Raw genomic sequence first — 12848 nt, 5'->3', positions numbered from 1 at the left:
ATATATTCCAAATGAGATTACGTGTGTTACTAAAAAACGTAAAACTACCATCCAATCACATTATATAGACTAAAAGAAAATATATTTGGGTTGTGATGTTTCTTATCCAGTAGCTTTTAAGACAATTATTATGTGAACGGTCAACAGTATTTCCATACTAATATTAAGGGTTAAGGATTAGGGTTATTTTATCGGGGTTTCTTATAATAATCCTAACCCATTTAACGAAGATTGTTGATGCCAGCTTAAAATTTTTTCTTTCCCAATGTCCCTAAATAAAGTTTTGTTAAGTATATATTAACCTAAAGTAAACTGTTTGACATGCACCAAAAAATATATATTTGATATGGTTATCTGTTTTTAATATTAATCTTTATATGCTCAATGATACATGATTTAAACAGATCTACGAGTTCGGTAAATACAGGATATAAAACAGACCCATATTTGACGGGTTGATTCCTTACTGAATCTATCGATATTTGGTGTGGGGCCCTTCCTAAGAACACAGTTATTTTAAATTAATGTAGTTGATCAATTTTCAACCCTCATTTTGGTTTATTATCAATACATAATGCAATGAAATGTGTATAAGATTATGTGGACGGTCCACATAATCCGCTCATACACTTACGATTATATATTCCAATTGAGATTACGTGTGATACTAAACAAAAAAGGTTAATACTCCTCTCCAATTACATTCTATAGACCAAAAGAAAATATTTAGGTTGTGAGGTTTCTTAACCAGTTGCTTTTAAGATAATTATTATGTGAACGGTCAACAGTATTTTCATACTAATATTAAGGGATAAGGATTAGGGTTATTTTTTTCGGGGTTTCCTATGATAATCCTGACCCATGTAACGAGGATTGTTGATGCCAGCTTACAGTTTTTATTCCAATGTCCCTGAGTAAAGCTTTGTTAAGAATATATTAACCTAAAGGTGAACCGTATGACATGCCCCCAAAAATATATATTTGATATAGTTATCTGTTTTTAATATTAATCTAAATATGCTAAATGATACATGATTTAAACAGATCTACGAGTTCGTTTAAAAAAGGATATAGAACAGACCCATATTTGGAGGGGTGATTCCTACTTGAAACATATAGAGTTTTTAGGGTGAGTTGCCCTTATTCAGAAGACCGTTATTGTGAATTAATGTAGTTGATTAATTTGTAATATTTTCAATTACGGTTTTGGTTCAGAATCAATAAACAATTCAATATCATACGTATAATATAATGTGGACGGTCCACATAAACCGATAATACAATTACGGTTATATATTTCAATTGAGATGACGTGCATTACTCAAAAAAAAAGTTAATACTACTATCCTAATGAACACTTATACACCAAAAGGTAATACTTAGCTTTTTTTCTTCTTAACAGCATCGTTTCAACCAATTAATAAATAAATATGTTTATGAGTATTATCTTATAGGATAGGTTATCGTTAGTTTTATTTTCACTTTTTTTTCTAAGTCTGAGGGGTAAGGGTCTGGGGGCACCAATACCGACCATAACCCGTGCACCGGTGGTCATTGTGGTCAGTTTACAGGAGTGGTTCATTTCCAATGTTCCCAATTAAAGTTGTTATCAAGTTTCATTACAATGTGGGTAAACCGACTCTCATGCGCAAATTTAATATGATATGGCTATCTATTTTTAATTTCAATTTTTCTATGCTCAATGACACATGATATAGACAGATCTACAATTTCGGAAAATAAAGGAAATAAACATTCCCTTGTTTGACAGAGTGATTTTTACCTGAAACATTTCGAGATTTGAGGGTTTGGCCTTTGTTAAGAAGGCTGTCGGTGTGAATAAGATTTGCTGATCATTTCTGAATATATTCAAGATGAGCTTTGCTTTAGAATCAATATGTTATACAATATTATGGGTATCAGATTATGTGGACGGTCCACATAATCCGCTCATACACTTACGATTATATATTCCAATTGAGATTACGTGTGATACTAAAAAAAACACGTAAAACTACCATCCAATTACATTCTATAGACCAAAAGAAAATATTTAGGTTGTGATGTTTGTTAACCAACTGCTTTAAGATAACTATTATGTGAACGGTCAACAGTATTATCGTACTAATATTAAGGGATAAGGATTAGGATTATTTTTTCGGGGTTTCCTATAATAATACTAACCCATTTAACGAGGATTGTTGATGCCAGCTTACAATTTTTCTTTCCCAATGTCCCTAAATAAAGCTTTGTTAAGAATATTTTACCTAAAGGTGAACCGTATGACATGCCCCCAAAAATAAATATTTGATATGGTTATTTGTTTTTAATATTAATCTTAATATGCTCAATGATACATGATTTAAACAGATCTCCGAGTTCGGTAAATACAGGATATTAAACAGACCCTTATTTGACGGGTTGATTCCTTACTGACTCTATCGATATTTTGTGTAAGATCCTTCCTAAGAACACAGTTATTTAAAATTAATGTAGTTGTTAAATTTTCAACCCTCATTTTGGTTTATAATCAATAAATAAAACAATTTAATGTGTATAAGATTATGTGGACGGTCCACATAATCCGCTCATACACTTTCGATTATATATTCCAATTGAGATTACGTGTGTTACAAAAAAAAAAAAAAAAATACTCAATTAAAACATTCAATACATTCAATACACAGAACTACAACTTCGGAAAATAAAAGATATAACAGACCCTTGTTTGACAGAGTGTTGATTAACTGAAATATTTCGAGATTTGTGGGTTTGACCCTTGTTCAGAAGGATGTCGATGTGAATTAGATTAGCTGATCATTCCTGAATAAATTCAAGAGGAGCTTTGTCTTAGAATCAATATGTTATACAATATCATGTGTATCAGATTATGTGGACTGTCCACATAATCAGTTCATACACTTGCGAGTATATATTCTAATTGAGAGTAAGTGGATTACTAAAAACAAAACGTCAATACTATCACCACGTTAATGTGATATGGTTATCTATTTTTAATTTGAATCTATTGATGCTCAGTCATACATGAATTAAACAAATCTACCAGTTCGGTAAATAACGGATATTAACAGTCCCATATTTGACCGGTTTAAGTCTTCCTGTAGAAAATTGAGATTTTATGGGTGGGGCGTCCCTCCCAGATTCTTCTTGTTGTGAATTATAGTAGTTTAATAAATTTTTAATATATTCAATTACGGGTTTGGTTATCTGGAAATGGTATTTATAGTATGCAGTTTACTTTTCTGTCTCGTACATATATCGCTATACGTGCATGATATAGGCCTTTAAAATACTTTCTTCGAATATCATTTGACGGCTTATTCAGATAAATCGACAGTGCAAATAAACGGACTGTTAAAATCTATCCTTGACTAATCTATGAAAAAGGAAATGGACAATGGGAATCGTTAGAGAGCACTTGAAGCGGGAGGGGCGGGGGGAGGGGGTTTGTAGAAGGTTGGAAAAGGTTTCGCCCAAATTTAAGCAGAAATTACTTAAAAGGTACCATCCCCTCCTCCCATAAAGTGTTACTTCATCCTTTCATTTTCGATGCGAATAATGAAGATTAAGTGTGCCTTTTATATAACTATATGAAGGTACAAACATAAACTTTTAGAAGAAAAAAAAACACCAAGGAAACATCGATTCTCATTCTGGTTTCGAATAAATCGTGGTATGCAGCGATGGACAAGAGGTGGTTCACTAAGTCCCTGAAATGTAGGCAAGGAAAGATCAGGGAAAACCTCATGAAGGTGGTAGTCTTTGTTCATCACTGTGCCACTGTTTTTGCTCACACCAATCACCAGACTGATGTCTGGTAATTTTGTCTGAAATTTTGATTTCATGATATAGCACTGCAAATATTTACCTCCTGCATTTTAATTCCTGCCCCTTCCATCCTATCTGCACCCTCTAACAGAGCTATCCTATCAACATTTTTTCCTAATTGCATTCATATAAAGTTCACTAGTCTCCCTACCATTCCCTTTCCACCACCCCATACTTTTCCCAACAGAAAGCTTACCCTTAGTCTCTTGCATATTTTCTCTAGGACGCGATGCACACACTTACCGACATGACCAATACAATCTAATTACAACCCCCATCCCAATGTTTGATTTAAAGCCCCCTCTTTGCCCAGAAATAGAGACCTCAGGCGGGTGCACTGTGAATTTCCATAAATTATAGACTCCGAAAGGCTACCACCGGGAATGACAAGGCCGTCCCCTCTCCCTCCCTCAATAAATTATAGATAGTGATCAGTGCTTGTATATATATATTTTTTTTGTATTTATTGCTTCAAACTTGCCCTTTCTTTCGGCATTTAAATCGTTACCGTCGCCCTACCCGACGGGCCCCAAATTCACAGTGTTCCACCCCACGGGTGTTCAAGCATCCCAGTATCACGGAGAGGCCTTACACGGGGGATTTGACCATCGGGAAAGTTCTTCATATATCTGTTGAGACCCTCAATTGTCTGGTTTTGTGCACAAAGAGGATAGTTTGTAACTCGCTGTACGCCTTTTGAGACAGCGTAGAGCAGGAAGCAGAAAACGACGTGAAATTGACAGAACCTTTAGAAAAGACCTATTTTTACATGGATTTTTTTCCGTGTCGAAAGCACCACCATTTTGACTTCCTCTCTCGCATGATAAATTTCTAACACCTTCAAATAGTTTTGGTTTAAGCCTATTTAATAATGCAAGATCACGTGTATAAGATTTGTGGATGGTCCACGAAGTATGTGCATTCAAATTCTTATTGAGCAAAGCAAAAGAAAACCAAGAAAAGGATCATACACAACAAATATCATCAGGTTGCTTTAAGTTGGTTTATCTCTTCCAAACAGCTTAAAAATGTAAATATGAATGAAAGAAGTACACAGGACATTGGTCTTTGTTTGAATTAACATTTAATAAAAAAGGACTACCATCTCAAAATATAAACTGATATGAACATTAAAACATTTATTGAAAATAAGAACTACATCTCAAACTATAAACTGATATGAACATTAAAACATTTAATAAAAAAAGTACTACATCTCAAAATATAAACTGATATGAACATTAAAACATTTAATAAAAAAAAGGTACTACATCTCAAAATATAAACTGATATGAACATTAAAACATTTAATAAAAAATAGGACTACTTCTCAACATATAAACTGATATGAACATTTAAACATTTAATAAACAAGAACCCAAGGGCACTGTGGTTCCTTGCGTAGGGATATATGCCAATACACATAATATTATCGTAGCAAGATTGGGCTCAAATAGTCCAAGTAATTGTGTTCCTACATGTACCCATAAAGTAACCAACACTATAGCCAACACTTTTGTGATCACAAATTGTGATCAGATTTTTGACCGGAGGGTACTTTTGAGATCTGAATATGGTGTCGAAAATGTAAGAAATATAAGGTCACCTACAAGCGGGTCAACATATATGATAACATTGGTGATCTCAGATCACATGACCGTTAAGTTTGAAAATGTCTCACCACCCCATTCACAACTTGTCCCAAAATATCAATCATGTCAGACCTTGGCACTGGGAGTTTTAATATGGCAATAAATGTCTAAAAATTGACTCTGAGCTTGTATACATAACTTCACACACAAAGGTCACCCACGAATTCAACCCAATGACAGTTTTGATCAGTGTGACCTAAATAATGCATTAAAACTATTCAAACATTTTGCTTTGCCCATTTTCAACCCTAAAATACTATTTTTTAACATTAATTGACCTTTGGTGACCTCGGATCACATGACTGTTAAGCTTGAAAATATACCCTTATACCATTTGCAACTTGTCCCAAAATATCAACCGTGTCACTGGGAGTTATTGCACTAAATGTCTCAAAATTAACTTCGACCTTATAAATTCACACAAAAAGGTCACCTGGGGTCAAACCATTGACATTTTTGATCGGTGAGACTGTGAATATAGCATCAAAACTATAAAAATTCAAACATTTTTTCTTTGCCCATTTGCTCCCCCCAAAATACTTTTTTTTTTAACATTAATTGACCTTTGGTGATCTCGGATCACATGACGATTAAGTTTGAAAATATTTCCCTATACCATTTGCAACTTGTCCCAAAATATCAACCGGGTCACACCTTGGCAATTAGAGTTATTGCACTAAATGTCTGAAATGTAACTGTGACCTCATAACTTCACAAACAAAGGTCACCTGGGGTCAACCCATTGACATTTTTGATAGGTGAGAACGTGAAATATAGCATCAAAACTATAATTCAAAAAAAAATTCTTTGCCCATTTTCACCCCCAAAATACTTTTTTTAACATTAATTGACCTTTGATGACCTTGGATCACATGACTGTTAAGTTTGAAAATATACCCTTATACCATTTGCAACTTGTCCCAAAATATCAACCATGTCACCGGGAGTTATTGCACTAAATGTCTCAAAATTAACTTCGACCTTATAAATTCACATAAAAAGGTCACCTGGGGTCAAACCATTGACATTTTTGATCGGTGAGACCATGAATATAGCATCAAAACTATAATAATTCAAAAAAATAATTCTTTGCCCATATTCTCCCCCCAAAATGCAGTTTTTTTAACATTAATTGACCTTTGGTGACCTTGGATCACATGACTGTTCGTTTGAAAATATTCCCCTATACCATTTGCAACTTGTCCCAAAATATCAACCATATCACACCTTGGCATCGGGAGTTATTGCAATAGAGGTTTGAAAATTAACTATGACTTAATAACTTCACAAACAAAGTCACCTGGGGCCAACCCATTGACATTTTTGATAGGTGAGAACGTGAATATAGCATCAAAACTATAAAAATTCAAACATATTTTCCTTTGCCCATTTTCACCCCCAAAATACTTTTTTTTAACATTAATTGACCTTTGATGACCTCGGATCACATGACTGTTAAGTTTGAAAATATACCCTTATACCATTTGCAACTTGTCCCAAAATATCAACCGTGTCACTGGGAGTTATTGCACTAAATGTCTCACATTTAACTTCGACCTTATAAATTCACACAAAAAGGTCACCTGGGGTCAAACCATTGACATTTTTGATCGGTGAGACTGTGAATATAGCATCAAAACTATAAAAATTCAAACATTTTTTCTTTGCCCATTTACTCCCCCCAAAATACTTTTTTTTTAACATTAATTGATCTTTGGTGACCTCGGATCACATGACTATTAAGTTTGAAAATATTCCCCTATACCATTTGCAACTTGTCCCAAAATATCAACCGGGTCACACCTTGGCAATTAGAGTTATTGCACAAAATGTCTGAAATGTAACTGTGACCTCATAACTTCACACACAAAGGTCACCTGGGGTCAAACCATTGACATTTTTGATCGGTGAGACCATGAATATAGCATCAAAACTATAATTCAAAAAAAAATTCTTTGCCCATATTCTCCCCCCAAAATACAGTTTTTTAACATTAATTGACCTTTGCTGACCTCGGATCACATGACTGTTAAGTTTGAAAATATTCCCCTATACCATTTGCAACTTGTCCCAAAATATCAACCATATCACACCTTGGCACTGGGAGTTACTGCAATAAAGGTTTGAAAATTAACTATGACTTCATAACTTCACAAACAAAGTCACCTGGGGCCAACCCATTGACATTTTTGATAGGTGAGAACGTGAATATAGCATCAAAACTATATAAATTCAAACATATTTTTCTTTGCCCATTTTCACCCCCAAAATACTTTTTTTTAACATTAATTGACCTTTGATGACCTTGGATCACATGACTGTTAAGCTTGAAAATATACCCTTATACCATTGCAACTTGTCCCAAAATATCAACCGTGTCACTGGGAGTTATTGCACTAAATGTCTCAAAATTAACTTTGACCTTATAAATTCACACAAAAAGGTCACCTGGGGTCAAACCATTGACATTTTTGATCGGTGAGACTGTGAATATAGCATCAAAACTATAAAAATTCAAACATTTTTTCTTTGCCTATTTACTCCCCCCAAAATACTTTTTTTTTAACATTAATTGACCTTTGGTGACCTCTGATTAATGACGGTTTAGTTTGAAAATATTCCCCTATACCATTTGCAACTTGTCCCAAAATATCAACCATGTCACTCCTTGGCACTGGGAGTTATTGCAGTAAGTGTCTGAAATTTAACTATGACCTCATAACTTCACATACTAAAGTCACCTGGGGTCAACCCATTGACATTTTTGATTGGTGAGACTGTGAATATAGCATCAAAACTATAAAAATTCAAACATTTTTTCTTTGTCTATTTTCTCACCGAAAGTACTATATTTTTAACATTAATTGAACTTTGATGACCTTGGTTCACATGACCGATAAGTTTGAAAATTAAAGTATTGAAATACATAAATAGATAAACTAGTTGCAGATTTATATTTATTTTTGCCATTTCTGCTTCAGCATATACTGAAAGCGGCTTTTGACTGCTGATGGGTTCCTTTGTTTTAAAATTGGGTGTTTTTCTATTATTTTCCTTATCTTTGCAAAACCTGGCAAAACATTACTATGATATTCCTTGCTAAAACTCCTCCTCAATGTTTCAATTTCCTCTGTTGACCAATTGATTCTCTTTCCTTTCTTCATTGCTGCCATCTCATCTGAAATTATGAAATAGAAAAATTAAAGTCAGTTGATGTGACCTTCAAAAGGAATAATGCATACTAAAGACATGTTATTCAATATATCAAGCTACTAATCAAATCATTAAATTAGTCAACTCTAACTTGACTGAATAGTTGAAGGGGCATTAGGAAATTATCACATCATCACTAAAATATCACAAAAAAAAAACAATGCCTTTGAATTTTTATATCCATATTGAGCTGACTGATAAAACATGACCTTGAGGACTCAGTCCAACAAGGTGGGTCAGGTGGGTGGGTCAGATTCATTCCGGTTTATCCCTATATAGGTATTTGATCAGAACTTTAATCGAGTTTAACTTGTACATATCATCAATAACACATTGCTATATAGAACAACATGATGAGTAATCATATCTCTATCATGTGAATGCATATGTCCAAAAATGTAAAAAATGGTGGTACATAGTTGCTTTACTTTAAGTTGAAAAGCTTGTCCATGTTAGTGCACATGTACATGCAATGAAAGAAGGGGCCAAATGAAGTAACATGAAAGTGTTTCCATAAACTGGAACCTGACTGACAGTTTTATTTTCGTTTAAGTTAAACTTAGGATGAGCCAATGCTTAAAAATAGTGCAGCAATATTACAATTAAACATTCTGGAATAAGGTTCTGTTTTAATTTCGGTACGTTTTTAATATTACCAATATGTGCTTTTGGATATTTTTTTAAATCCACCACTATATTACACAATTCTTTAGAAAAGCTTAACTACCTCTGTGACTTCCAGCAGCAAGTTAATTGATGCAAGCACACACGTACGAGTGACCAACTTTTAAAGTCTGAAGTGGTGAGAACCCAATGCAAAAGTTCTGTAATTTATACCACCTCATAACATGCTTCAATATTTCTGCATGTACATATCACATATATATGTACATATAACATCATTTGCAAAGTATCAAACAAGCCTACTTTCTTTTATACTTACCACTCGGAATAGGTGTGGTGTCTTCTTCTTCACTCTCTACCACCATTGGACGTTTTTGCTTTCTTATTTGTTTAGCTTTGCCAGATTTCTTACACGGTGGCTCTGGTGAATTTCAAGAAGAATAACAAAGAAAATTAACAATTAAAAATCAATAAGAAAAAAAATTCTACAGTACTATAGGCCTAGCATTTGTAGAAGTCAAAGTAGATATTGATCTGGCTTGTGTACTACAATTGGTAGTGTTCATTCCTTTTAAATATTTTTCACACGGTCAGATTTCTTACATGCTTTGAATGAGTACATTGTCATATTACGCAAGCACACACATACCAGTGACCAACTTTTAAAGTCTGAAGTGGTGAGTCCCTTAAGCAGTTCTGTAATTTATACCACCTCATAACATGCTTCAATATTTCTGAATGAATATACCACATCCCCCAAATTTAAAGCACCGTACAGCTAGCTAACTAGTACACCATGCACAACAGAACTGTTGTCAATGATAATGTGCTACAGTGTTAGTATACATTGAGCTTGTTAATATGAACCATTTTTACATTAGCATAAATGTTTGTTTCCCTGGAAACATAAAATACATGGCATAAAATAGGTCTTTAGTGATTCATACAGATAATTTGCATAATATTTATCTGCATGTTTCTGCTCTCACATAGTTAAGATTATTTTCAACTATCTTTTGGCACACTCTCATACCACATCACTTGCAAAGTATCAAACAAGCCTACTTTCTTTTATACTTACCACTCGGAATAGGTGTGGTGTCTTCTTCTTCACTCTCTACCACCACTGGTTTTCTACGCTTGCAAGAGTGTGGTTCCGGTACAGCTTCTACATAAATTCCAAGTACAGGGAAGGTTAAACACATGAAATTCCTGCATTTGCTTATGCTGAATATTTATGCTTTACACTTTTGTGAGGGTAAAGCTCTGTTTAAAGCAGCAAAGTGCTAACCTACCCTAAAAGGCCATTAAACCCAAATTTGAATTTTACAAAGAGGAAGAGTGCATTAGGAAACAAAGAAGAAAATATGCAAAGGATGCAAAAGAAGTAAAAGCCAAGTTAAAAAAGCAAACCACAAGGAAAGCATAATAAATAAATATGAACATTAAGAAAGATATCAGATTAAGAGGAACAATTTGTTGAGCCTGATTAAACTTTCACTTCATGATTATCACTTTTGGTAAAGATTGGAAAAGTGGGATGTGACTTCCAACTTTTCCCAATCCCCTCCCCCAACTTGCAAATGATAGATTGTTCAACATGTTACATTATCTCCAATCAAATGAAAGTATTATAAAGAGCAAGCATTTCATGGATATTTGTACTTATATCATGGCACTGTAGCTACACTAGCGATGTAACTATTAGGCATTAAAATGTAAGAAACAGACACTTTGTATGCATACCTCCACTATGCCCATCTTGTTCCTCATTTTCAGAGTCAGTGGCACTGTCTTCACTGTTCTCCAACGTGATTTCAATATCTGAAAGATAATAAAAACGTTTGTGATCTTGATATAGTTGCCTTTACTATGAAGAATGTATTGTATTTGATTTATTGACATACAGTCACACACAGAGTTCTGGTTGGTTCCAATTAATTAGGGCACTCGGAACTCATTGCCCAAACCGCAGTTGGTGTAATTTTTCAGTCCTCTGCCGACTGACACAGAGTTGATTAACAATTTCTAGACCCTACACCACCTCATGAGACTTCAATATATTTGGATATTTCGTTACTATACATACCCTCCATTGTTAGTTTAAGACTTCTAAGTTTTCTGATTACCCTATGGGTCAACTGATGACATGTATTGCACTAATAGTAGTAATTAGCTGGAAATCAACTTGACTATGCTTGGGCTCCTATCAAAATTATCATTCAAGGTTAAATATCATCACAATGATGACATAACTTTGGGAATAGTTAGAATAGTTAGAAATGCATATTAAAGAGATTGTTAAGAGTGCTAGTGAAGGAAGCAACAAGGAAATGTTCTTGCTTGACATCATTTTGGTCCCAAACCCAAATAACTTCAGCTGCCAACTGTCCCTTCTTATTCAAGTTATTTTTGATCAGTTACTGGTTGTTTAAGTCAGTAAAATTTTTATATTTCTAAATATTAAAGACATTCATATAACTATGTGTTCTGACATATGTTCTCGCCATTCATCTCAATTAATCTTAGAAGACTTTCATATGAAACAGAAAAGCAGTAGCATTATTCTCATATGCTTTGTGTACTCACCATTAACCTCCAAGTCTTCCAATGTGGAACCTTTGTGTTGGGCAATTGTTCCTGACTCCACCGCCATCAATAGTTTGGCAACTTTAGTACAGTACATTCGATTGTAGACTCGTGGAGTCGATAGGACAATCGATGGATGTCAACATTGTGTCCTAAATGGTTTGACACCCATTCAAGCTCTCCTTCTTGAAGACTCAGCAACTGTATAATAAATTATTTACCAAACTGTTGTCAATCACTTTGCATGTTGTTAAACATGTTCATGCAACAATAGTTAATATGGGTCCTATAGATGAAAGCATCAAGGCAGTTCACTTTCTTGGATATTTCCTAAACAAATAACCATTCAACATTTCTTCATTGCTGAAATCTGTTAGTGCATCGATTCACTAAGTTTGAGATTCAAAAGATGAAAAAAGCCAGAATGGCAAACATTTCATGGTTGCTGCTGCTGCATATGGATTATTCATTCAGAGGAACATAAATGTTTAAGAAAATAAAAACAAATTCCTGAACTTTTGTAAAAGAAATAATGCTAGGCAATGCCCCTAATTAACATTAATGATATCAATTGCAAAACACATCAGCATGGTTAGTCAGTATCTACCTATAGCACATGTACCAATTTTGAAGATATACACGCCTATGGTTGTCAAATTTATTGTCATTTGAAGATTGCAACATTTGACCCAGAGGCACCAAAATCCACAGGGTTTATTTACTCACTTCAGGCAATCCACCAGTATGGTAGTGATTATTCATTTCCTTGTAACATTATTGGGCATACAAAGATTTGCTACAGTTATAATGCTAAGTCCTGCCTCCTAACACTATAACAAGTTTGAAAAAACTGAGACTTAAGATTAATGCTGAGTTCTTGTAATTTTAGGGTTTTTTATTTGACCATGTGACCTCATTAAT

At 34.1% G+C, this 12848-nt stretch overlaps 2 protein-coding genes across 2 annotated transcripts in view; both read right to left on the bottom strand.

Moving 5' to 3' along the window:
• Positions 1-4903: 4903 nt before the first annotated feature.
• On the bottom strand, positions 4904-11994 carry LOC139977303 (uncharacterized). Its single transcript, XM_071986589.1, has 5 exons — positions 11928-11994; positions 11085-11162; positions 10420-10506; positions 9658-9759; positions 4904-8679 (listed from the first exon to the last, which is right to left on the bottom strand). The coding sequence occupies exons 1-5, from the start codon at positions 11992-11994 to the stop codon at positions 8459-8461; spliced, it is 555 nt and encodes a 184-aa protein (XP_071842690.1). The 3' UTR covers positions 4904-8458.
• LOC139977029 (uncharacterized) overlaps positions 11085-12848 on the bottom strand; it is a 33734-nt gene continuing 31970 nt past the window's right edge. The window contains exons 15-16 of the mRNA XM_071985985.1: positions 11928-12128; positions 11085-11162 (exon numbers count right to left, since the gene is read on the bottom strand). Coding sequence (XP_071842086.1) covers positions 11994-12128 — 135 coding nt within the window. The 3' untranslated portion in view covers positions 11085-11162; positions 11928-11993. The remainder of the gene's footprint in view (positions 11163-11927; positions 12129-12848) is intronic.

Source organism: Apostichopus japonicus, chromosome 12, assembly GCF_037975245.1.
Source record: "Apostichopus japonicus isolate 1M-3 chromosome 12, ASM3797524v1, whole genome shotgun sequence".
Classification (NCBI taxonomy): Eukaryota; Metazoa; Echinodermata; class Holothuroidea; order Aspidochirotida; family Stichopodidae; genus Apostichopus; species Apostichopus japonicus.
The sequence above is the reverse complement of the archived record's forward strand: the minus strand, read 5'-3'. Positions and strand labels throughout refer to the sequence as shown.